The following is a 27,373-nucleotide window of genomic DNA, read 5'->3' as shown; positions in this document are numbered from 1 at the left end:
CAATCGATTTCTAATTGGGCATAAGTACAGTATGTCAAGAAAGTCTTTTGACATTGCCAAATATTTCAAATTCTAGAAATAATTGAAATATTAAATATTTTATTAAATTTTTAATTCTGTGTACGTATGTATACTTTGCAAAATACATAATAAAATATTTTTTAAAATTTCATTATATTTAATTTTGGAACAAAACATAATTTTTATCCCATTGTCAAAACACTTTCTTGACAAACTGTATGTATTTTGGGTCAGAATATAACCCTATTAATTTTGGAAGAAATCGCTTCAGATTTAGATATGTATATATCTATCGCCCGATATACACTTATATGACTCCAGAAGCCAGAATTTTACCCTGATACACATTAAATTTTACACAAGGGGTCGTAATGTTTGTCAAATTTGGTTGAAATCGGTTCAGATTTATATCTAAATCACATATTTACACTCATATGACTCATAGGGACCAAATTTTTCTTCGATTTTTGGCAAATTTTGGTTAAAATCGGTTCAGATTTAGATATAGTTCTCGCATATATTTTTCGCCTGATTTACACCCATATGACCACGGGGGCCTCCACAGTTTTACTTCGATTTACGTGAAAATTTTCACAGAGAATAATATTAACATCTCACTTACTAGGCATGGCAAATTTGGTTAAAATCAGTTCAATTTTAGATATAGCTTCAATATATATCTTTCGACCGATTTACTCCCATATGATCAAAGAACCCATTGTTTACTCCGATATATTTAACTAACATTGTGTATCGTCCCACGGCATTAACAAGTTTTAATTTGTAGAAGTCTAACAATTTGATCAAAAAAAAAAATTTGAACAAACCAAAATAGAGTAAAAAGTCCAATTAACTCAAAGATATTTTCTTACTTTACAATTTTATCCAAAGAAAACTTGTTCATTAATCTTTTGTATGATCATCAACATTTATGTTGATACTGTGATAAGTAGTAAGTACTTTTTATTCTCGGCAATCATATACATGGTATATATACATTAAAAATACCCCATGCTGTAATGATTTAATTGATCCTTATTAAAAAAGTTTTTGTTTTTGTTTATGGCAACCCTATTGATAAAGTTTCTCTCTTTTATAAGAAACAGACTATATCATATTAAGTTTTAGTGCGCACATCTCTTTAAAATTTGGATAAATTTCCTTTTGATTTAGAAAAGTAACTTTTTTTAATACTATTTCAACTATCATTTATGATCCCTGATTTGAATACAATTTGATGATAGAAAGAGAACTAAATATCTCTAGTCGTATACAAAAAATGTCAATGAGTATTAATTTCATACATAAACTGATTTAGCACTTAACTCTCTTGTTATTGCAACTTACAAAAATGAGAGCTTTTTAGGAGAATATCAAAATATATCACTCATAATATAATTTTCTTTATGCGACAGAATAAGAGAGTAATGAAATTACTAATAAACAACACTCGGTTGAGATCAAAATAGAAATGAATACACTTAAGGGAAGATGTGTGTTGAAACCACATTAATTCTGAATAAACGTGTTACCACATAATATAAATCGAGTAACTAATTAAATAAAATTTATGGACAATAGTATCACTCATTTGAATTGCATATAAAATAGGCTCAATCACAAAGCATACATAACTATAACTGTATATATATATAAACATATATAAATATAAATATAGAGGGCAACTGCGGGCATGTACTTAATGCTATTACATTTTTGTTTTTATTTCTAGGTTATACGTTTTGTTCAATCATTTCTAATTAATTGGGATGAACAAATGTATTACGAACCAACCAAAACACATGCCAAAGCCCGCACCACTACCCTTAATGAAGAACTGGGACAAATCCAATATATATTCTCCGATAAGACGGGCACCCTAACACAGAACATCATGACTTTTAATAAATGCAGTATTAATGGACGCACCTATGGCGATATCATCGATTATCGTACCGGCGAAGTCATAGAAATAACAGATGTAAGTACAACGAAAGAAAACAATTTGCGAAAAAATCCTATATTTCTCCTACAATTTGTTACGGATATGGTTAATTTACATTTAATCTTTATTAAAAAAAAACAAATATTTAAACAACATATTAATGAATAATAAACTTGTCTTTTATTTTTAATCAATTTAACCAACATTAAACAACATAAAAAAAACAAAAAGAACCACATTAGCATTGCACTAAAACAAATAAAAACTCAAAATTAAGCATTTTTGCCTTAATTAGTTTTGAACGAAATTAGTTTTTTTAGTGTATTTTCAAATTACCTTTTAATTATTATAGAAGTTTAAAAGAACAAAAATTGAATAAAATAAAAAAATCTGTATTTTCCCTTATTCCCTTCAATTATCCTACCTGAAAGCCGATACTATGTTGGATTTTTGCATGGAAACCAAACCAAAAAGTAAACGCGTAAATAAACTAATTTTCCGCACTAAAATCGAATATAGTAACGGTATTCTTAAAAGACGGTTAGTGTATAGTAGGACCTAAATCCTAACCCCTTCAACTTGCATCTATGTATTAAGAATGTATGTTAATAGACTCTCTTGGATTCGACTTATGTTAGTATTCCTTTCCCCCCTCTTCTCTCATCTTTTTTTACACCGATTCCTTAGAAACTCTTCAATTGTAGTATTTTTCTAATGTATATGTGTGCATTATTCTCCCCTGTATGTCCATAAAACTCTGATGAGTATGTAAATTATTTCTCTTCTTCTTTGCAAATGACGTTTTTTTTTTATTTATGTATATACAATAACCTAATGTATATGTGTGACTTACACAATCTCACTTATATGTTGATTTTTAATTTTTTTTGTGATTTTTCACTAAAGAGATTTTCTCACCAAGTTACCAGTAATATAGGCGGAAATTATAGATTATTCCGGTAATTAGATGAACCATGAGAGAAATCTTGAAATGCTATTGACACTTGTGTTTGAGCAGCATACACAGGGTGACACCAAAGAGAAAAAAATAATGATATTTCTTTCTTAAACTCTTAAATAACAAACAAAACAACGGAGTTGTATATGTGCAATGTGGCTGATATATATTGCAATCAATTCCAGCTCGTTATCATTTCTAAACAGCTATCAGATTTATTTCCGTGACAGTTCACTTTATTGTACAAAGACATTTTCATCTATTGCCTACATAAATAAAGTTATTCGTGTTGGTATGGCTATCGTTAGAGCTCTCCAGCATTTAAATGTAAATAAATCTTTTGTTTCTCGTACCATTGCTGGCAGTGTTACATTGCGATCAAAAAGTGAACTAAAAAACGAGTCTTAGTCACTATAGAGTCTATAGAGATTAAGGCTATTATGAATTTTATACTCGATCCAACCTGATGTTCAAATTAGTCTATTTAATTAATGAAACAAAAAGCCATAATAATAGTTATACCCTGCTCCACACTGTGGAACAGGATAGACTTTGACTTCTAGTTCAAATTCAAGCACTATGTGTTTTCTCTTTAGAGGACAATGCAATTGCGAAAGCAAGGTTACCAAGGTCTGGATTTTTTATTCATAACGTTTGAAACATTTTCACCTAAAATTATTTATATATTTTGGTTTAGTTATTTATATATTAAATTTCTAGTTTTTACCGACTTGTAATACTTTTTCTCATTCTTATGATTGTCCATCTAAGGCCCTACCAATCACACACAATGTAAATTTCCTTTTCCTGTCCACTCACAATCCAACACCCCACAAAAGTAATGACAATATCGAAAATTATTTTTGCAATCATTTAAATAATAATTTTAGAGTGATACTAGTCAAAGTAGCAAGAAGAGTGCTTTAAAGAAACCCAATAACCAAATCAATGGGGATGGGATGTCTTCGTCGAAACGCCTGCACAAAGTCGATGTGCATTTTGTAAATTCACCCACTACGCAAACACCCTGCGGCACATCCTGTCTGTCTTCCAAAGATCTAAAAGAGGAGAATAGCACCAACACTTCGACCACTGCAAGCAGTAATGGTGGCGACAAACATGTAAGCATCGATAGTCCTATCTCGATTGTCTCCATAACTAGGAAAACTCCTATGATAGAGGACACCACCACCTCGTTGGATAATTCGCATTTCAAAGCCGCTGTTACACTTAACACCACCAACACCTCCACCAGCACGCCTTCTTTATTGCTTACACCCGAAAATGGGGAAGATCATTCAGAGCATGCCACCACAACAACCAAGGACTTCAGAGCACAAACAAATCGCTTACGTACAGCGAAAGTGCGCATTGAGTGTCCTTTGCGGGACATTGGGAGGCAAGCTTCAACTCTATCCTCGGCGAGTGAAAAAGTAATGATTCTGGGTGATGTAGACACAAATGAAGAATTTCTGCCATCTACCACAATTCATCATCGAAATAACAAAAAACCACGGTTGCACCACAGTAACACCTTCACCATATTCAGTAAAGTCGATCAAACCGACGACGATACCTCCACCGCCTTCACAAGCACCACCGCATCGTGCTCCACATTACATTTGAATTCTATGTTAACGCAAAACCAGGCTAAATCGAGATGTGGCTACAAACCCAATAATACGGTGTTGGCCATAACTTCACTCTCACCCACATCACCATTGTCGTTGTCGGATAAAACGGGCAGTGTCTCCGTTGTCACTCACATACACAAGACTGAGACTGAAAATCGCAAACAGACCTCATCGACCCGTTTGTGTTTCCCCCCGTTTTCTTCGAGAAAAAATCAAACTTTGATACGAAACTCCAATGACCGTCCAAGACCTTCGAAATTATCTCGACAAACGATACCATCGCCCAAATCGGCACCCAGGTGTTGCCCACAATTTTGTGGACCCTTTTGTCGTAGTTGTTCTTTTGGATATGAAAGCGATGAACGCGATAACGATGACGAAGACGAAGACAACGACGATTATGATCGACCAGTTTGTGGTGGACAATGCGACAATACGTTCTTGAAACCTCCACACCCACACAATGGCTCTGCGCATGGGCATTCGCACGATAAAACTCAGCACACTTTTAACACATTTGCCTCAAGCACTGCTCACAATTGGACCAATAATAGCCAATATCACGACCACCAACACCACCACCAGCACGTATGCATGTGTTTTTTGTTTTGTGTCCTTATTTTCGTGTATCCTTGAAATGTTTCGTCGTATGCTAAACTTTATATATATATGTGTGTGTTTGCACTCCTTTTTAGTTTTTTTTAAGTGTAGGTGAAAAGCTTTGGTGTAGTAGTAATTTTTTTATTTATAATTTAAGAAATGTATTTAAAAACTTTTTTGATTTTTAATGAATCCTAAAAAAAAAACAAGTATATACGCCCGTAAGTTCGGCCAGGCCGACTCTTATGTACCCTCCACCATGGATTGCGTAGAAACTTCTACGAAAGACTGTCATCCACAATCGAATTACTTGGGTTGTGGTATCTTAAAACTTCTTAACATCGTTTTCTAAATTGTGAGTTAGTCCATTCGTGGTATATATTAGACAAACAAGTTATGTATAGTTAAGTCTACAAATAATTACGAATCGATATGGACTTTTTGCACGGTACGTAGAGAGCCAGAATTGAAATATGGGGGTCGCTTATATGGGGGCTATATACGATAGACCTGTCCAGATTTCCAAAGTTCACATTTTTTAATGAGCACTTACAGTTTTAGAATCTCTCAATGATTGTAATAAGAGCTATGAAAAAAGATTTTGAAAAACTTTTGCCAAAAAGTTGCTCAACGCGGTTGAAGTCAGGATTTTGGCAATTTTCGAAAATTTTAAAGGTATACGTACAAACAAAATTTTAAATAATTTATTAATAAATAAAAGAAATATCTAAAAGCGCAATCTTTGAGCTAAATGCTCAAGCAAATAATAAAAAATTCAAATCGTGAAATTTATTGAGCCGTTTGCTTGCTGTAGCCTCTGGAAATCAAAAAATGCAGAAAATTTCCGCATTTTTTTTCAATGCATTATATGTTTTCGAAAAAAAAATTATATACGTTTGTATATTTTTTATATATTCTTGGAACAATAAGGAAAAAAAATGTAGGTTAAGAATTTTTGGATGTGTCATTAGTCGCTAAAAAATTAATTTCTTTATGAAAGGTCTCACTTAACCCATATGTGTTATTGTGAAATATCAGCCTATGAGCTAAAAGTCAAAGCAATAATAAGATAGATTAAAATTTTTAAAAAGTGCCACATATAACTAAAAGTAAAATATTTAAGTGAGACCTTTCATAAAGAAATTAATTTTTTAGCGACTAATGACACATCCAAAAATTCTTAACCTACATTTTTTTATACCTTATTGTTCCAAGAATATATAAAAAATATACAAACGTATATAATTTTTTTTTTCGAAAAAATATAATGCATTGAAAAAAAAATTGCGGAAATTTTCTGCATTTTTTGATTTCCAGAGGCTACAGCAAGCAAACGGCTCAATAAATTTCACGTTTTGAATTTTTTGTTATTTGCTTGAGCATTTAGCTCAAAGATTGCGCTTTTAGATATTTCTTATATTTACTAATAAATTATTTAAAATTTTGTTTGTACGTATACCTTTAAAATTTTCGAAAATTGCCAAAATCCTGACTTCAACCGCGTTGAGCAACTTTTTGGCAAAAGTTTTTCAAAATCTTTTTTCACAGTTTTTATTACAATCATTGAGAGATTCTAAAACTGTAAGTGCTCATTAAAAAATTTGTGTTTTGAAAAATCTCATAAATTTCCTGGACAGGTCTAATATACAATTATGAACTTGATATGGACCAATTTTTGTGTGGTTGGAAATCGATTTATCTGACGGATATATATAACTATAGACCGATATGGACCTAGTTACGCATGGTTGTTAACGACCATATACTAGCACAATGTACCAAATTTCAACTCACTCGGATGAAATTTGCTCCTCCAAGAGGCTCCAAAACCAAATCTCGGGATCGGTTTATATGGGGCTATATATGATTATGGACTGATATGGACCACTTTTGGCATGGTTGTTAAATATCATATACGATCACCACGTACCAAATTTCAAGCAGATCGGATAAATTTTGCTTCTCCAAAAGGCACCGGAGGTTAAATCTGGGGATCGGTTTATATGGGAGCTATATATAATTATGGGCTGATAGGAACCAATTCCTGCATGGTTGTTGGATACCATATACTAACATCACGTACCAAATTTCAACCGAATGGGAAGAAGTTTGCTCTTCCAAGGGGCTCTGGAGGTCAAATCTGGGGATCGGTTTATATGGGGCCTATATATAATTATGGACCGATACCGACCAATTTTTGCATGGGAGTTTGAGGCTATATATTAACACCACGTACCAAATTTCAACTGAATCAGATGAATTTTGGTCTTCCAAGAGGCTCCGGAGGTCAAATCTGGTGATCGGTTTATATGGGTGCTATATATAATTATGGACCGATGTGGACCAATTTTTGCATGGTTGTTAGAGACCATATACTTACACCATGTACCAAATTTCAGCCGGATCGGATGAAATTTGCTTCTCTTAGAGGCCTCGCAAGCCAAATCGGGGGATCGGTTTATATGGGGGCTATATATAATTATGGACCGATGTGGACCAATTTTTGCATGGTTGTTAGAGACCATATACTAACACCATGTACCAAATTTCAGCCAGATCGGATTAAATTTGCTTCTCTTAGAGGCCTTGCAAGCCAAATCGGGTGATCGGTTTATATGGGGGCTATATATAATTATGGACCGATGTGGATCAATTTTTGCATGGTTGTTAGAGACCATATACTAACACCATGTACCAAATTTCAGCCGGATCGGATGAAATTTGCTTCTCTTAGAGGCCTCGCAAGCCAAATCGGGGGATCGGTTTATATGGGGGCTATATATAATTATGGACCGATGTAAACCAATTTTTGCATAGTTGTTAGAGACCATATACTAACACCATGTACCAAATTTCAGCTGGAGCGGATGAAATTTACTTCTCTTAGAGGCCTCGCAAGCCAAATTTGGGGGTCCGTTTATATGGGGGCTATACGTCAAAGTGGACCGATATGGCCCATTTGCAATACCATCTGACCGACATCAATAACAACCACTTGTGCCAAGTTTCAAGTCGATAGCTTGTTTCGTTCGGAAGTTAGCGTGATTTCAACAGACGGACGGACGGACGGACATGCTCAGATCGACTCAGAATTTCACCACGACCCAGAATATATACACTTTATGGGGTCTTAGAGCAATATTTCGATGTGTTACAAACGGAGTGACAAAGTTTATATACCCCCATCCTATGGTGGAGGGTATAAAAACGTATATATCATGGACCAGAGTACGGCTGCGATCTACCGCAACCGACCAGTGTATTTAGTAAACACCAACATTTGCAATCTTAAAACACCAATTGGTAAAAAAATTTCAACCACCAATATCCAATGCAACCGACGACTGTCGGTGTTTGTTAGTATGAGTGTTGGTCTCTCGAAAACACCATAGTAAAGCAATCGCAATGGTTACCCATATCTCAGCAGTTTGGTATTCTCTTATTTGGTACTCTCTCAATTCTCTTGAGCTAATGCCAACTGCTAGTAATTGTTGTTGTTGAGTGCAATCACACTTAAGTGCCAACCTCGTTTTTTGTTTACCGAGCGTTGTTACGATGTCGATTGGTTTAAGATTGCAAGACACTGCATACGAACATTGTTATATACTAGTGGTGTTTTTATTCTCGCATTTGTATCAATGTAAAAGATCGCATGGTAATTGGTGTCTTACTCACTGCCACCGACATTTTGTGGGTAAGATTGCGATACGAGAACTGCCACCGGTTGCAGTACTCTGTCGTGGACTAATCAATTTTGTTAGTATTGTTAGTAAAGAACTCCAACCGCAGAATTTGTGCCTTACAAAGTGCGTTTCGATATTTTTGAGCTAGAAAAAATGGTATGACGATCAAAAAATGTTCGTTTCTCTCTGTCCGATACAAGTCCATTCTCTGATATACCATAAGTTACCATATAGTCTGGCGAATATGGGTCAAATGTTATTATATTGGCCCCATAAAAACCGGCCTCGAAATTATTAACCTAGTTTGGACAACCACGAAATTTAATGATCCAATGAATTTTTAATTGATTCATTCACGAACATGGAAGATATTTCGAGTTCCAGATTTTGTTTAATATTTGGAAATCGACATAACGAATATTCGCAAGATTTTTGAGCTGAGATTAAATTGGCAAGTAATTATTGTGAAATTTCAGCCTAAAAGGAGCTACATCACATATAAACCCCAATATTAAAATTCGATTAGGCTTTTGAAAAAATATAAAAGTGAATTAATCGACTTCGACTTTCCGACATTTTTTTTTTGTGGCAAAAAGTCGATTTTTTGTATCCGTAGTTCATGTTCTCCGTATGCTGTCCAAGGTGCCTGGATCAAGTCAACGTTTATCTTATCTTTTATTATTTTTTTCATCAGAACGGTGACGACCCCAATTCCCATCGGGCCGTTCCAGTTCCGTTGTTTTGGATAATTCTTTGGGTGGATTATCGTCTCCTTGTTCTCCTCTTATCCCCGATTGCTACCTTTCCGACATAGCCCCTCTTGTCCCCTTCTGGTATATTCTTAAACGGTTTCTCTTCTCCCTGATCTGCCATAGGTGTCGAGTCCATGCCCTGCGACTTGGCCTCTGTGCCTTTCTTGGAAGACTCCCTTGTTTTTCCAATCTTGAAAAAGACAGTTGTAGTCATAAGAATGCCCTACCTTTGGTTTTGGTTAGAGTTCCACAGGGAGGCCTGGTCTAGGCCCAAAACAAGAAGGATCTCATCTCTATCATCCTTCTCGTGAAAGATGTCCAATTTTTTTCGAGTCAAGACCCAAGCTCTGTCGAGCCAATACTTCCCCATCATCTTACGTAGCACAAAACCTTTGTCAGTTGTGGGATATCGCCTTTCCTCAGCATTTTCAGATTAACTCCTCCACTATGAGAGGGTACCTCATCCACTATTTACTACAGTTTCTTCGCATATGCCTCAACATGAGGAAGCCCCTTCGAAGTCACAGCTTGTTTTCTGACCTGTCTTCATTATCAATTACATAGCTGATCCGCTAGCTCATCTTTTTATATTTTGGCCAGGTGCGCTATTATAACTGCGTTCCTCCACCTTTCAACATCCCCATTCCTCTTTTGCATAGATGGTTTGGTAATAATTGGCTGTCCTTTCTTCGCGGTTGGCTAGGTGGATTCCCGCGCCTTCATCGTTTTCAAGCCAAACTTTGCGTCCTCCATTAGAGATTCCCCTGGAGATCTTATCCTTTTTCCAATGTGATTGGTAAGAATTTCAAGTTTCCTCTTCGGAGCACCTTGCTTTTCGTTGATCATTTGGTTCATTCTTTCCAACTTTTGTCGCAGTACCCCAGATTAGATCAGGTTAGGTGGCAGATCGATATATCAGGCTCACTATTCAATCCATTGTGATACCACAGTGGTGAACTTCTCTCTTATCAATGATTCTATGTTAAGCTCAATGGCAAGAGACCTCCTTTTTATAGCCGAGTCCGAACGGCGTTCCACATTGCAGTGAAATCACTTAGAGAAGCTTTGAAACACTCAGAAATGTCACCAGCATTACACCGCTGAACAACTTTTTGGTGTTCGGTCGTAGCAGGAATCGAACCCAGGACCTTCTGTATCCAAGACGGGCATGCTAACCATTGCACCATGGTGGCAACGTACGACTTTTCCTCTTTTGCATTGATGGTTTGGTTATAATTGGGTTTCCTTTCTTCGCGGTTGGCTGGGTGGATTCGCTCGCCTTCATCATATTCAAGGCAACCTTTCTGCCCTCCATTAGATTCCGCTTATTTGAGATTCGCTTGGGTCAGTATTTGGTCTTGGTTCTTTCCCGGGGTTTCAGTGTTCTGTTCTCCCGGTGATCTTATCTTTCCAATATGATTGGGAGGAATTTATCATCTGGTTCATTCTTTTCAACTTTCATCGCTGTAGCCAGATAATATCTTCCTTCTCGTGGTCAGTCTCCATCGCTGACCGACGACCCCATCGACCTTCTTAATGACCCCGCCGTATGTTGGGTTCTCCAAGATAGTGATATTGACACCTTAATTTACATCCGAGTCGTAGTCAAAGTCAAATTATATTTTTTCTATGCCTACATTATCGATAAAATTTTTAATTCAATCAATAATTCTTTGGATTGGCTTCATTGATTGATATTAAAATTTCGTGATGAAATTTTGTTGATTTTTATATAGTTCTAAATCTAATTTAAACTACACACAATTTTTTTTTTTTTTTGATTTAATCACGAAATTAATTGATCCAATTAATTTTTTAATCACAATCAATTAAAAAACTAATTGAAACTCAATTAAAAAATTAATTAATCCAATTAAAAAATTAATTGATACTATTAATTTTTGTGATTGATTTTTGTTTCAATTAAAAATTTGAATCAATTAAATTTTTAATTGAATATTTTTTAACAGTCAATTAAAATTTTAATTGGAAAAATTGTCGTGAATTTTTTTTTTGTGTAATCAAAATGGTAATGTTATATTTATATGATTTCGTTGCTTTAAATATTGGATGATATTGATAATTTTTTTAGTTGGGCAATAACATATTCTGTCTTCATTCTTAGTCTAAGTATCTTTTTTTCATAAATTTTTATAAAACATTTAAACTAATTATTTCTAAACGCATGATTGTATATTGACGTAAGCATACTGGCTATTGAAACTCTTTTTTATATTGAAATGCATCTATTTTACAAAATATTTCATAAAATACATATTAAGTAATTCGCATAATAATAAAAAAATATGCTACATTAAAAACACTGCTGTTAAATGGACCATATATTGCTACAAAATATTGCCTTACATAAACGGAAAAAATATTTTTGTATTTATTTTTCTATAAATTACTAAACATTTTTTTTATTTTATCCCATATTTTTGTTTTACATAAAACATAGGATATAACACCGGTAGATTTCTCAGCAAATCCAGAATATGAGCCAGAATTTCGTTGGTACGATACCTCCCTTCTGGACGCAGTTCGTTCGGATGAAGAACATGCCCATAACTTTTTTCGTCTGTTGGCCCTGTGCCATACAGTGATGCCAGAATATGTTGAAGGACGTTTGGAATATCAGGCTCAAAGTCCTGATGAATCCGCTTTGGTATCAGCTGCGAGAAATTTCGGTTTTGTATTTCGTTCAAGAACACCGACTAGTATTACCATTGAAGTTATGGGAAGAACAGAGGTAAGATTTAATTGATTTCCATGGGTAGGGAAATTTTATTTATTTTTTTTTTTATAAATTTTAAGGAATATGAACTTTTACATATTCTGGATTTCAATAATGTCCGTAAACGTATGTCGGTCATTTTACGTCAAGGAAATCGTATATTTCTTTATTGCAAAGGCGCTGATAGCGTCATCTATGATAGACTGAGCTCAAGCCAAAATGAAATGAAAGCACGTACACAAGATCATTTGAATGTAAGTACACACAATTTTTTTTTTCTGATCCAATTAAAAAATTAATTTATACTATTAATTTGTGTGATTGATTTTTGTTTCAATTAAAAAATATGTTGAATCAATTAAATTTTTAATTGAATATTCTTTAAGACTCAATTAAGATTTTAATTGGAAAAGTTTTCGTGAAATTTTTTTCTGTGTATAAGCATAAGGAATAAAAATTAAAATAATTTAATTTATTTATAATATTTTAATTTTGAAAAAAAATAATACATTTCAAAGAGACACGAATTTATTTATGTATTAATAAATTAATTTCATATAACCCATTTTAATTTTTTATTTTTGTGTTCATATCATCTTAGAAATTCGCTGGCGAAGGTTTACGTACGCTTGTTTTGGCTGAAAGAGAATTGTCCATTGATTTCTATGAAGACTGGAGTAAACGCCACATGGATGCCTCGGTATCCATGGATAATCGAGAGGAGAAACTTAATGCCATTTATGAAGAAGTAGAAAGCGAATTGGTACTTGTTGGTGTCACAGCCATAGAGGATAAACTGCAGGATGGTGTTCCTCAAACCATAGCTAATTTACAAATGGCCGGGATTAAAATATGGGTGCTAACGGGTGATAAACAGGGTATGATTCGAGAAATTGATCAAAACCCCTCGGGATCCCTTAACTAATTCGAAATCTCAATTTCATCCACAGAAACCGCTATTAATATTGGTTATTCATGTCAATTACTTACGGATGATTTGGCCGATGTATTCATCGTGGACGGTAGCACGTTAGAGGAAGTTGAAAAGCAGTTAAGACAATTCAAAGAATCCATAAGAATAGTAAATAGATTTAGGCCACCACGTAAGTTTATTAATGTGAATGTTTTTTTTTTTAATTATTTCATTTAATTTGTATGCCTTCACCGGAGGTTAAAAGTTTATTTCAATTGCTACACCCAAAGAAAAAATACTTCCCTCCGGAATGAAACAAACGAAATTCCTCTTTGATATGAAATATTTTCTTTACGATCAAATAAACTCGAATTTATGCTGAAAGGTGCAATGATAATGTCTAATCTTTTTTATTTGATTTTAATAAAAATTCAACAAATTTTACCAACAAATTTTACCAAAAAACTACCAAACAAAAATTATTATTTTGCAAAATTTTATTTCTATAGAAAATTTTTTGAACATTTTATTTCTATAGGAATTTGGCAAAATTTTATTTCTTTAGAATTTATGTCAAAATTGTATTTCCAAATTTTGTCAAAATTTTATTCTATAGAAAATTTTGTCAAAATTTTATTGTATAGAAAATTTTGTCAAAATTTTATTCTATAGAAAATTTTGTCAAAATTTTATTCTATAGAAAATTTTGTCAAAATTTCATTCTATAAAATTCTTTTGTCAAAATTTTATTTCTATAGAAATTTTGCCAATTTTTTGTTTCTAATGAAAATTTTTTCAAAATTTTATTTCCATAGAAAATTTTGTAAAAATTTTAGTTTTATAGAAATTTTGTCAAAATTAAATTTTTATAGAAAATTTGTCAAAATTTTATTCTATAGAATATTTGGTCAAAATTTTATTCAATAGAAAGTTTTTGTCAAAATTTTATTGTATAGAAAATTTTGTCAAAATTTTATTGTATAGAAAATTTTATTCTATAGAAAATGTCAAAATTTTATTCTATAAAATTTTATTTCTATAGAAATTTTGCCAATTTTTTTTTCTAATGAAAATTTTGTCAAAATTTTATTTCCATAGAAAATTTTGTCAAAATTTTAGTTTTATTGAAATTTTGTCAAAATTAAATTTTTATAGAAATTTTGTCAAAATTTTATTCTATAGAATATTTGGTCAAAATTTTATTCTATAGAAAGTTTTTGTCAAAATTTTATTGTATAGAAAATTTTGTCAAAATTTTATTGTATAGAAAATTTTGTCAAAATTTTATTCTATAGAAAATGTCAAAATTTTATTCTATAAAATTTTTTGGTCAAAATTTTATTTCTATAGAAATTTTGGCAATTTTTTTTTCTAATGAAAATTTTGTCAAAATTTTATTTCCATAGAAAATTTTGTAAAAATTTTAGTTTTATAGAAATTTTGTCAAAATTAAATTTTTATAGAAATTTTGTCAAAATTTTATTCTATAGAATATTTGGTCAAAATTTTATTCTATAGAAAGTTTTTGTCAAAATTTTATTGTATAGAAAATTTTGTCAAAATTTTATTGTATAGAAAATTTTGTCAAAATTTTATTGTATAGAAAATTTTGTCAAAATGTTATTGTATAGAAATTTTTTTCAAAATTTTATTCTATAAAATTTTTTGGTCAAAATTTTATTTCTATAGAAATTTTGCCAATTTTTTTTCTAATGAAAATTTTGTCAAAATTTTATTTCCATAGAAAATTTTGTCAAAATTTTAGTTTTATTGAAATTTTGTCAAAATTAAATTTTTATAGAAATTTTGTCAAAATTTTATTCTATAGAATATTTGGTCAAAATTTTATTCTATAGAAAGTTTTTGTCAAAATTTTATTGTATAGAAAATTTTGTCAAAATTTTATTCTATAAAAAATTTTTGTCAAAATTTTATTTGTATTGAAAAAAAAAAAATTTTTTAATTTTATTTCTATTGAAAATTTTGTCAACATTTTATTTCTATTGAAAATTTGTTAAGTAAAAAATTCTATAGCGTCAAAAGAAAACTTCGTGTGTCTAAAATTTCGTTTCTTAGAAAAGAAACCACTACTTTCACTGTATGAAGACTAAATGCAACTCCCTTGGATATGCATATATTCTCAAAAAAAAAACTTGAATCGGAAAAAACAATCTTTGCTATTTCAGCAAACAGTGGCTGCTTTCTTTTTTAGCAGACATTTTTTACTCCCAAATTTCTTTGGGCGTATCAACAGTTCTTCTCAAATGAAATATGAAACATATTAAACAAAAAAACAAAACAGCAGTTGTAAATTTGAGAATCTTGTAAACGAGACTACTTTTCAATAGATAAAAACTGCTGAAACAACAAACTTTTTTGCTTTTATTAAATTTTTTTCTTTTGAGTAGGCTGCAATCACGGTTGCCACTCGAGCCATAAATAATCTACCAAAATTTGGAGAAAATTTTACCAAAAAACTACCAAACAAAATATGTTATTTTGCAAAATTTTATTCTATAGAAAATTTTGCCAAATTTTATTATTCTATAGAAAATTTTGTCAAAATTTTATTCTATAGAAAATTTTGTCAAAATTTTATTTCTATAGAAAATTTTGTCAAAATTTTATTTTTATAGAAAACTTCGCCAAAAGAAAATTTCGTAAGTCTAAAATTCGGGTCCTGAGCTTTCACTCAACCCAAAGTGAACTACACTTGAACCTCCCGAAAAAAGGTTTTTTGATAGTCGATTTTGCAAGCATTTCTCTTTTCCTTTCAAGTGTAGTTCACTTTGGGTTGAGTGAATTACCCGAATTTATTCTGATAATTGGTTGATAGTTTTGTCGCAAGTAGAGGATGCTGATGAGGAATGTGGTAATTCCGCAACAGCTGTACATCCAACCATATTGCAGTCTATAGGGCTTTGCCCAAATAAATTTGACAAGTATACTTTTCCTCTGTTGGTTAAGCTACACTTGTAGTTTAGTGAATGCATGGTTTTAAGCTGAAATCAAAAACAACAATAATGATTGAAGAATAAACGAACAATAGCAAAACAAATTGAAAATTTTATTTCCATAGAAAATGTTTGCAAAATTTTATTCAATAGAAAATTTTGTGAAAATATTATTCTATAGAAAATTTTATCAAAATTTTGTCAAAATTTTATTTTACAGAAATTTTTGTCAAAATTTTGTTTTACAGAAACCTTTGCCAAAATTTTATTCTGTAGAAAATTTTGTCAAAATTTTGTTTTACAGAAACCTTTGCCAAAATTTTATTCTGTAGAAAATTTTGTCAAAATTTTATTTCTATAGAAAAGTTTGTCAAAATTTTATTTCCATAGAAAAGTTCAACAAAATTTTATTTCCATAAAAAATTTTGTTTCTGTAGAAATTTTGTCAAAATTTTATTTCTATAGAAATTTTGTCAAAATTTTATTCTATAGAAAATGTTGTCAAAATTTTATTTCTATAGAAATTTGGCAAAATTTTATTTCTTTGGAAATCTTGTCAAAATTTTTCTGTAGAAAAAAATTGCATTTCTTTAGAAACTTTGTCAAAATTTTATTTCTATAGAAATTTGATTTCTATAGAAAATTTTGTCAAAATTTTATTTCTCTAGATATTATGTCAAAATTATATTTCTCTACAAAATCTTGTCAAAATTTTATTTCTATAGAAAATTTTGTCAATATGTTATTTCCATAGAAAATTTTGTCAAAATTTTATTTCTGTAGAAAAGTTTGCCAAAATTTTATTTCTATAGAAAATTTTGTCAAAAATTTATTCTATAAAGGGTGATACGGTCAAAATTTGGTCAAGGGAAAACGCGTGTAAATCGTTTATTTAAAAAATCAAATTAAATTTCTTTTTCAAGTTCAATTAGTATAAAATTCAGGAAAAATATTCAGTTAGGCTTTCGCTTTTCCAAATCCGAATTGCCGGGCCTCACTCCTGTCCGGAAGCTTTGACGTAGGTTTCGCGGTCCATTACCACGCAGTCAAACTTCGTCAGCATCGTCGTGTACAGCCTCCGGGATCGCGCTTTGGCCGTCGTATTTTGTTTATCATCGCGATTTGGAGTCACTACCTTCTTGTAAGTCGATAGTCCGGCTCGTTTTTTGGCTCGATGCACGGTTGTAGACGATACACCCAGCTTATTTGCGGCATCTCGGAGAGAGAGGTTAGGGTTTCGCTTGAAACTACCGGCAACTCTCTTTGTCGTCTCAGCGGCTTCCGGTTTTCGATTTCCCCCCGATCCAGACTTCCTGGCTGTCGACAAACGTTCCCCAAACACTTTAATTACATTTGTAACGGTTGATTTGGCAACTTTTAGCGATTTTGCCAGCTTTGCGTGCGAGTAGCTCGGATTTTCGCGATGCGCGAGCACAATTTTGATACGCTGCTCTTCTTGCTTGGACGGCATTTTGACAACTGAAGAGTGAATTCCAAAATCAAAATAGGAGCAACATTCTACACACACACACCTTCAAAATGAGGGGTGTTCAGGTTTTTTAAATGCAAAATTGAAAGAAATATGTCAAGTTTATATTGACCAAATTTTGACCGTATCACCCTTTAGAAAATTTTGTCAAAATTTTATTCTATATAAAATTTTGTCAAAATTTAATTTCTATAGAAAATTTTTTCAACATTTTATTCTATAGAAAATTTTAGTTGAAGAGTAATCTACCAAAACATCAAGAATTCTAGCAATCTACCAAACAGTAAAAAAATCTACCATTTTTGGTAGAATTCTACCAACTGTGGCAACCGTGGCTGCAATAACGACTTCTCGGCGAGGGTTATAATCATCAGTCTACCCGACTGATGTGAGATTATTTATTTCATTATAGTGAATTTTACTTATATTTTAATTTTAAATTTAATCTTAAATTCATAGAATTCATTTCAATTTCTTGTTTATTTCAGCACTTAACTCCTCCATCAGTCTGAATTTAAATGGAGCCCACAATAGCCATGACAACAATATGACATCGTTAAAAATGTCGCAGACTTCACCACTACCGCCTCCAGCAATATCGGTTGTCACCTTTAGGTGGGATGATGACATTAATAAGCGTAATAAGGGCGAACCGGACAGGTAGAGGGAAACATATCATCTTTCTTCCTCTTTTTTCTCTCAAAACGATTCCAAAGAGTTTTCAATATTTTTTCAAATTTCTCTAAAATTTATCTTTTTTGTTATTATTTTTTTTTTAATTTGGCAGTAGTTTATTTTTTTCATTTGTTTTTATTTTTGGAAAACACCTTTTAGATATTTGCAATTTTTTTGATTTTTTGGTACCACTGTATATTTTATGTTTCTAGTGTAGTAATTGCGTTGGATTTTCTTTTAATTTTGGTATCTAACACAATTTTATGTTCAGTTCAGTTATGGGTTTTCGAAAAATTTTTAGTTACAAAAATTTTAGTTTTTTTTTCAAATCAGAAATAAAAACGCAAAATAGAATGAAACATTTGTTTTTAAATTTGGAAAAGTTTGCAAAAATCGAATATTTGGAAGTATTCGATTTTTGCAAAAGTTGTCTTTTTCAAATATTCCCAAAAATCTATTTTCGATTTTTTTCAAGTGTTGAGAAAATGAAACGCTATATTCTTCTCATGAATTCAAAGTCGACTTTTTCATTAAAGATCGGTTAACTGATTTTGTTCACTATAAAAAGTGAATTTCGATCAACATAAAAAGTCACTTTGTCGATTTGATTCAAAGTGTTAAAACAGATTACGCAATATTGAAGACTACAAAAGGTCGATTTAGAGTGTTTTGAAAAAAAAATCTCCCAAGCACAATACGAATGCGTGGAGGAACCAAAAGTAATGCTAAGACAATAAATATTAAAATATATATGTGTATATTTTTTAATATATTTTCACATTTTAGTTGTTTTAAAACTTGACCTTAAAAGTAGAGAATACCTTTAGCAATATGTGTAATAGGTATTCAAATTTGTGAAATTTTTGGTCAAATACAAGATATATTTTTAATATAAAAAAGTGATTGTTATCCTTCATCAGCAGTTGTTTTTTTTTTGCTATTTTAGCTGACTTTTATTTATTTATTTTTTTTTTTGGTGTACAATATTAAGTACATATTGAGAGTATATCGAGATATCGGGATTGTATTAGTTTTTGAGAGCATATGAAAACCAAAAAAAGTCTACTTTTCGAATATATTGCAACCCAGCAAAAACTAGGTAACCACATCTCATTACAATTGACATTACCAGGAGTAAAGCTGTCATTACACGTTGCATTACATTGCGGCGAGCTATAATGACTAACTTGTAATGACAAAAATAAATACTTCTCGGTAATTTTCGAATTGTTATTCTCAAATTTTATGCAGTTGTAGTTAACGAATTAATAAAATAGAATAAATGATGGTACCATTAGGTATAATTATTCACATAACCGAGCACTTACATAAAAAATCAAAAAGAATATGTAATGTAACGGTAATTCAGAAAATTTTTCCGTTAAGAAATTTTTATCACAAATATTTCATAATGATTGTGTTTAATGACATTATCATATTATGTTTTAAATAAATGCTTTTTATACCTCATTCATATTACACTTCCGAAATGCGCTTAAACTAAATTTCAAATGCCATTTGCCTTATAAAAAAAGAGACTTAAAATCCACTTTTAGTAGATTTTGAACCTTATGTGAATTGGCTATTGGATATATTATAACGTAATTCACGAATCCAACTCCCTTAAACAACCTACATTTATTTCTATTTTAAGTGTGAAATTAATTTGCATCTTATTTAGATTATTTATTAGATTTTTTGTTTATTTGTACAATATTCGTTTCTATTCAAGTAGTTCTCCTATTACAGCATCACACGCCATATTTTGATCCATTGTAATCGGCGATAGAAATCAATATTTTCGAGATTTGGTTGCCTGAGACAATAAGTGGCTATTTTGCAAGCTTTGGTGTATCTACGAATAAGTCATTACATATTAGGTGATTATATGCTTTAAATGCACTACTTATTTTATGGCTGAAAGTATGCCTGGGTAGAAGTACTTTCCTTCTAGAACATGCGTATGTAAATGTAATCCGAAGCGATGCCAATGAATAAGTGGTTATTAATTTTTAAATAGGCTTACCTACAAGATTACCGGGTAATGAGAGTTTTTGCTGGGAAAATATTCAAAAGTCTACTTTTTAAATTTGAAGATATCCTATTTTTATAACATTTTCATGAATTATTATTATATAGGCATTCTCGAAGAAGTCGAAAATAATTTGTTTAATTATTAATTTTTTTATTAAACCTTATTTTTTTCGCTCTTTTTTTAAGCATAATTTTATATTAAACATTTTCAAAGATTGTCTTTATTATCAGAAATTTATTTCAATTTACTTGAGTACAAAGGATGATTTTTCCCCCTCTATTGGTACCTTGTTTCGCCCGTAAAGTAATAATTTAAAATATACATATATGAACTTTTTAAATATCTATTATATATATAAAATAAGTTTGTGTTGTTGTCCGTTGTTGTTGTAGTTTTTATATTTATTTGTTGCATTTATATTGGAATTGGAGATCAGTGATACTTAAGCCATAAAAAAACGCATTGTACGCTTTCTATCAAAATTTATATATATTTTGGATTTTTTTTAAATAAGAATCCAAAATTTTTCATATTTTTAACTTCCATAGCTAAAGTCGTAGTTTTTTGTAGTTTTCTATTCTATTACTATTCTTCTCTATTCACTCTATTTTTTGTATCTCAATTTCGAAATGCTTTTGTAACACAATTTTCATTAACTCATAAAAGGAAATTAATAAAATTCAAATTTTAATGTTTATATGTATGTATGTATGTGTGATTTGTGTTGTTTTAATTACAATTTTTTTATGAAATTTGTTAATATTTTATTTATTTATTTTTTGTAAATTATTTCTTAAGTGCTGAGACCAATGAGCTATATGACACTTTGGAAAAAGGTGGCAGTGCCGCTCGAAATGCCTTACGTGAGGATGAAATTGTGGAGGAGAATACTGGGTTTGCCATAGTCATAAATGGCCATTCACTGGTGCATTGTCTAGCACCAGAATTGGAAGCCAGGTATGTATTTGGAAAAAAATATAGTCTCTGTTTATAAGTTTTTACTTTTTCTTATCATTTTGTAGATTTCTGGATATTGCCTCCCAATGCAAAGCAGTGATATGCTGCCGTGTGACACCTTTGCAGAAGGCATTGGTTGTGGAATTAATCAAACGTGCCAAGAATGCAGTTACATTAGCTATAGGTGATGGTGCCAATGATGTATCTATGATCAAAGGTTAGTCAAATTAAATTAGGATATACCCAATAAATCTTGGGTAACATATCAGAAAAAAATTTACAAGTTGTGGTCTGCAAAGTAAAAAAAATATATAACAGCAAACATAGACTGCAGACATTTTCCTGTGTGTGGGTGTACAATACGAGGGCAGTTCGGAAACTTCTTAGCCTAGCACAAAAAGTGCGGTATAAACAGAAGAATGTTACGTGGTTTGGAATCTTCCATCTCTGTTATGAACACATGTTAAATTTTGTTTCGATCTGGCAACTTCTTCATATAGAAACAGGTATTCAAAAAAGACGCATCCACATTTTTTTACAATGGAAAAATTAGAAATGCGTGCTGTCATTAAATATTTACATAAAAAAAGGTTTATCGGGACAAAAAAATCATAATGATATGGCTAATGTGTTACGTGAAAGTGCTCCTTCATATGCAACAATAAAAAATTGGGTTGCTGAATTTAAACGTGGTCGTACAAGCATTGAAGATGAACCACGTAGTGGACGTCCAAAAACAGCAACAACATCAGAAATTGTAGCCAAAGTGCATGATATGGTATTAAATGATTGACCAATAAAAGTACGTGAAATTGCTAATATCATGAGCATCTCAAATGATCGAGTCCATTTAATTTTGCATGAAAAAGCTGATGAAAAAGCTTTCTGCAAGATGGGTGCCGCATTTGTTAACAGTCGATCAAAAACGCATAAGAATGAACATTTTCTCAAGCTTGTTTGGAGAAGAAGGTAAAAACAATTCAATCGGCTGGTAAAGTTATGGCTACGGTTTTTTGGGACTTCAAAGGTATTTTATTGATTGCCTATCTGCAAAAGGGTAAAACAAGAGTGTTTTAACAATGGCTAAAATCAACAAATTAAAGTACGAGTTGCTTGACCACCCACCTTATTCTCCTGATTTAGCTCCCAATGACCTTTACTTGCTCCCAAATCTAAAAAAAAATCCTTGCTAGCAGCGTTTTACCTCAAAAAGATGCAATTACTGTAGTAAACCACTATTTTGAAGACCTTGAGGAAAACTATTTTAATCAAGGGATAGAATTGCTAGAAAAGCGTTGGACTATGTGTATTGGAGTTTCAGGAGATTATATTCAAAAATAAAAATATTTTTGAAAAACTAACTATTCTCTTTCATGGATAGGCTAAGAAGTTTCCGAACCGCCCTCGTAGAATATTTTTCTAACAAATTTAAAAATATAATATATGCATGGAAAGATAAAATGCCTTGGCAATTACTTAAATTTTTTTTACTTACTTCGTATTCTCTATTTAATTTCAGCCGCCCACATTGGTGTTGGTATATCCGGTCAGGAGGGTTTACAGGCTGTATTAGCAAGCGATTATTCGATTGCCCAATTTCGTTACTTAGAAAGACTTTTATTAGTGCATGGACGATGGTCCTACTATCGCATGTGCAAATTCCTGCGTTATTTTTTCTATAAAAATTTTGCATTTACCCTATGCCATTGTTGGTATTCATTTTTTTGTGGTTTTAGCGCACAGGTAAGCAATAATGAATGCCAAATACAATAAACGTTATTTCAAATTTCTAATCTTATCTTTTTAATTTTCCTCCTCCTTAGACTGTTTTCGATCCCATGTTCATTTCGGTTTATAATCTCTTTTATACATCATTACCCGTTTTGGCACTGGGCGTATTCGAACAGGATGTGTCGGATAAACACAGTTTGGAGTATCCAAAATTGTATACACCCGGCTTGAAAAGTCAATTGTTTAATACCAAAGAATTTGTGTATAGTGTATTACATGGTGCCTTTAGTTCATTAATATTATTTTTAATACCTTATGGTGAGTTATACAAATTATGAAATTATTATTAAGACGCTCATAGTAATTGGTCGTATTTTTTTGTGTAGGTACTTATCACAAAGGCGTTTCGCCCAATGGTTATATTTTAAGTGATCATATGACTCTGGGAGCTGTGGTGGCAACTATTTTAATAATTGATAATACAGCACAGGTAATTAAAAAAAGTAACAATCGAAAAATCGTTAAAAATGTAGGTCTTGAAAACGCAAGCCTGGTGTACGAGTAATAATAAAATGACAAAAATGATCTCAGAAATTTTCAAAAGTTCACCCAAACAACAAAGTTAATGCCCCAGCAAAACAATTTGGAAGTTCTTTCTTAGTCATTACATTTAAAGTACTTCCGAAAATGCTCTTCTAGAAATGGACTTCATTTTCACTTCACAAGACGTTGTTTTGAGGTGATATATAAAAAAATACTTTTATTTACGTAATTTTCGCAATAAATTTAAAATTTCTGAATTAATTATTAAATTAATGGAAATTTCCAAAAAATATTTGAAAAGTGTTCCAATTCATTTCTCGGCAAATGTGAAATTTGTGATAAAATATTTGCAAGTAATATTCAAATGTCTTTAAATAGAAATAAAAATCGAAAAGTCGGGTCTACGGCCCGGGGCGGACACAGGGGTTTCAACCCTGTCCAAGGACTGCAAACCCCCATTTGGAGTATGCTTATTTCCCGAAAAACTCGAAAATACCAACTCCAAAGGGCTACAACAACAAAAATTTATTTTTTACGTTTACCATAATTGTTTTTTAATGAAATCGGAAATACTAAAATAGCATCACATCTGAAGAACTGATGGGAAATAAATGAATCGGACTTTACCAAGTCCATGTAAAATTCATCGCTTCTGAGCCAATTTTGCACCACTTCCGCTTTTTCCTGAGATGTGGTTACTATTTAACGCCACGATACACAGAAAAAAATTTCACCAACATTTTTCCAATTAAAATCTTAATTGATACCCTGTTCCTGTATATCGAACGAAAGCTTTCTTTCGTATTCCAAACGAAAGAAAATTGATTTTTGTTCTTTTATTTCGAAAAGCAAGTCACCTCATATTTTGTTGTCGTGTAATAAACGAACATATACAATAAGTGTCAAGAAAAAAGTAAAAACATTGTTAACATTTGAATGAATTCACAGGCCAAAAATTTAAAAATACTCATTTTTAATAATCAATGTATTCTCATACAAACGAATCGAACTTTCAAAAATAGAAAAACCCAAATTCATTCGAATTCGAGTGACTGCCTTTCTTTCGAACTGGTTTTCGTTCGATATACAGGAACAGGGCATGAGTTTTAAAAAATATTCAAACAAAAATCAATCATAAACAAGTATGGAAAGTCGGGCGGGGCCGACTATATTATACCCTGCACCACTTTGTAGATCAAAATTTTCGATACCATATCACATCCGTTAAATGTGTTGGGGGCTATATATAAAGGTTTGTCCCAAATACATACATTTAAATATCACTCGATCTGGACAGAATTTGATAGACTTCTACAAAATCTATAGACTCAAAATTTAAGTCGGCTAATGCACTAGGGTGGAACACAATTTTTGTAAAAAATAAATATGGGAAACATTTAAATCTGAAGCAATTTTAAGGAAACTTCGCAAAAGTTTATTTATGATTTATCGCTCGATATATATGTATTAGAAGTTTAGGAAAATTCGAGTCATTTTTACAACTTTTCGACTAAGCAGTGGCGATTTTGCAAGGAAAATGTTGGTATTTTGACCATTTTTGTCGAAATCAGAAAAACATATATATGGGAGCTATATCTAAATCTGAACCGATTTCAACCAAATTTGGCACGCAAGCTACCATGCTAATTCTACTCCCTGTGCAAAATTTCAACTAAATCGGAGTTAAAAATTGGTCTCTGTGGGCACATGAGTGTAAATCGGGCGAAAGCTATATATGGGAGATATATCTAAATCTGAACCGATTTCAACCAAATTTGGCACGCATAGCTACAATGCCAATTCTACTCCCTGTGCAAAATTTCAATTAAATCGGAGCAAAAAATTGGTCTATGTGGTCATATGAGTGTAAATCGGGCGAAAGCTATATATGGGACCTATATCTAAATCTGAACCGATTTCAACCAAATTTGGCACGCATAGCTACAATGCCAATTCTACTCCCTGTGCAAAATTTCAATTAAATCGGAGTAAAAGATTGGCCATTGTGGTCATATGAGTGTAAATCGGGCGAACGTTATATATGGGAGCTATATCTAAATCTGAACCGATTTCAATAAAATTTGTCACACTTGACTACACTACTAATTGCACTCCTAGTGCAAAATTTCAACCAAATTGGGGTAAACTCTGGCTTTTGGGACCGTATTAGTCCATATAGGGCGAAAGATATATATGGGAGCTATATCTAAATCTGAACCGATTTCAATAAAATTTGGCACACTTGACTATAGTACTAATTGTTCTTCTTGTGCAAAATTTTAAGCAAATTAGGGTAAAACTCTGGCTTCTGGGCCCATATAAGTCCATATCGTGCGAAATATATATATATATGGGAGCATATCTAAATCTGAACCGATTTCTTCCAAAATCAATAGGGTTCTATTCTGAGCCAAAACACATACTTGTGCCAAATTTGAAGTCGATTGGACTTAGACTTTGATTACAAAAATGTGTTCACGGACAGACGGACATGGCTAGATCGACTCAGGGGCCCATCCTGAGCATTTTTGCAAAAGACACCATGTGTCTATCTCGTCTCCTTCTGGGTGTTGCAAACATATGCACTAACTTATAATACCCTGTTCCACAGTGTGGGGCAGGGTATAAAAAAATAATATCAGTTAATTTTTTGATTGGATCAACTAATTTTTTAATTGAAATGTTTTCATTTCAATTAATCAATCACAGTTTTAATTGGGCATAAAAAATATACTTGATTAAAACATTAATTGATTTTATTTTCAATTAATTTTTTAATTTATTCAATTAAAAATTTATGGTCTGTTCCTGTATATCGAACGAAAGGTTTCTTTCTTTCTTTCGAATGAGTTTTCGTTCGATATACAGGAACAGGCCATTAACTAATGTTGATTACAAAACTCAGACAATTTTTTTAATTCAAAAAGGTTACTATTACATATAACAATTATATATATAACAATTACTTTCTGAATTGTATTTTTTTTTAGTTTGATTAAAAAAATTGGTTGTTTGAAAAAAAATTTTAGTTAAAAAAAAACTTCCGTCATTAAACGACTTAGTCTTCTGAGTTTAATTAAAAATCTAATAGTATCAATTATTTTTTTTAAATTGTCAATCATTGACTTGATCTTGATTAAAAAGTTAATTGTATGAATTAATTTGTTAATTGAAAAATTTTTCGACTTCAATAAATATTTTAATTTGAAATATTTTGGTGATATACAGAAAAAAATTTTTTTTTTCTGATTCAATCACGAAATTAATTGATCCAATTATGATAGTATCAATTAAAACATTAATTGACAGTCAATTAAAAATTTATTTGATACTATTAATTTGTGTGATTGATTTTTATTTCAATTAAAAAATTTGATTCATTTATTTGATACAATTAAATTTTTAATTTAATATTTTTTAAAACTTAATTAAGATTTTAATTGGAAAATTTTTCGTGAATTTTTTTTCTGTGTATTTATGTGTCAAGACATTACAGTTGTCGGTAATCAAATGAAGATCATTCGAATTCAGAAAGTTTTCAAATATTTCGGGGGTTTTCAACCTCCGATTAGAATTTAATGGTAGATATTCCACTGGTTGCACAGAAAAAAATTTCACCAAAATAGTTACAATTAAAAATTTATTTGAATTTTTAAAAATATTCAATTATATAATTGAATATAATTGATTCAACAATTTTTTTTTTAATTAAAACAAAAATAATTCACAGGTATTAATAATATCAA

The 27,373-nt window shown here is 31.4% G+C and overlaps 2 protein-coding genes across 4 annotated transcripts in view; one reads left to right on the top strand and one right to left on the bottom strand.

The window, feature by feature from the left end:
- ric8a (ric8 guanine nucleotide exchange factor A) overlaps nucleotides 1-27,373 on the bottom strand; it is a 469,139-nt gene that overhangs the window by 214,159 nt on the left and 227,607 nt on the right. The gene's annotated exons all lie outside the window — the stretch shown is intronic.
- ATP8B (ATPase phospholipid transporting 8B) overlaps nucleotides 1-27,373 on the top strand; it is a 92,040-nt gene that overhangs the window by 61,450 nt on the left and 3,217 nt on the right. The window contains exons 9-20 of one of the 3 annotated variants that reach the window (XM_075298173.1): nucleotides 1,754-2,002; nucleotides 3,815-4,357; nucleotides 12,055-12,345; nucleotides 12,411-12,584; nucleotides 12,932-13,208; nucleotides 13,281-13,433; nucleotides 18,175-18,301; nucleotides 21,195-21,353; nucleotides 21,419-21,570; nucleotides 22,873-23,096; nucleotides 23,177-23,402; nucleotides 23,471-23,574. In XM_075298173.1, the coding sequence (XP_075154288.1) occupies nucleotides 1,754-2,002; nucleotides 3,815-4,357; nucleotides 12,055-12,345; nucleotides 12,411-12,584; nucleotides 12,932-13,208; nucleotides 13,281-13,433; nucleotides 18,175-18,301; nucleotides 21,195-21,353; nucleotides 21,419-21,570; nucleotides 22,873-23,096; nucleotides 23,177-23,402; nucleotides 23,471-23,574 (2,679 nt within the window). Of the gene's footprint in view, nucleotides 1-1,753; nucleotides 2,003-3,814; nucleotides 4,358-12,054; nucleotides 12,346-12,410; nucleotides 12,585-12,931; nucleotides 13,209-13,280; nucleotides 13,434-18,174; nucleotides 18,347-21,194; nucleotides 21,354-21,418; nucleotides 21,571-22,872; nucleotides 23,097-23,176; nucleotides 23,403-23,470; nucleotides 23,575-27,373 lie in introns of all 3 variants that reach the window. The other 2 variants (XM_075298172.1, XM_075298174.1) reach the window with 2 other exon arrangements.

The sequence above is a fragment of the Haematobia irritans genome, chromosome 3 (assembly GCF_050003625.1).
Source record: "Haematobia irritans isolate KBUSLIRL chromosome 3, ASM5000362v1, whole genome shotgun sequence".
In the NCBI taxonomy this organism is placed as follows: Eukaryota; Metazoa; Arthropoda; class Insecta; order Diptera; family Muscidae; genus Haematobia; species Haematobia irritans.
The sequence above is the reverse complement of the archived record's forward strand: the minus strand, read 5'-3'. Positions and strand labels throughout refer to the sequence as shown.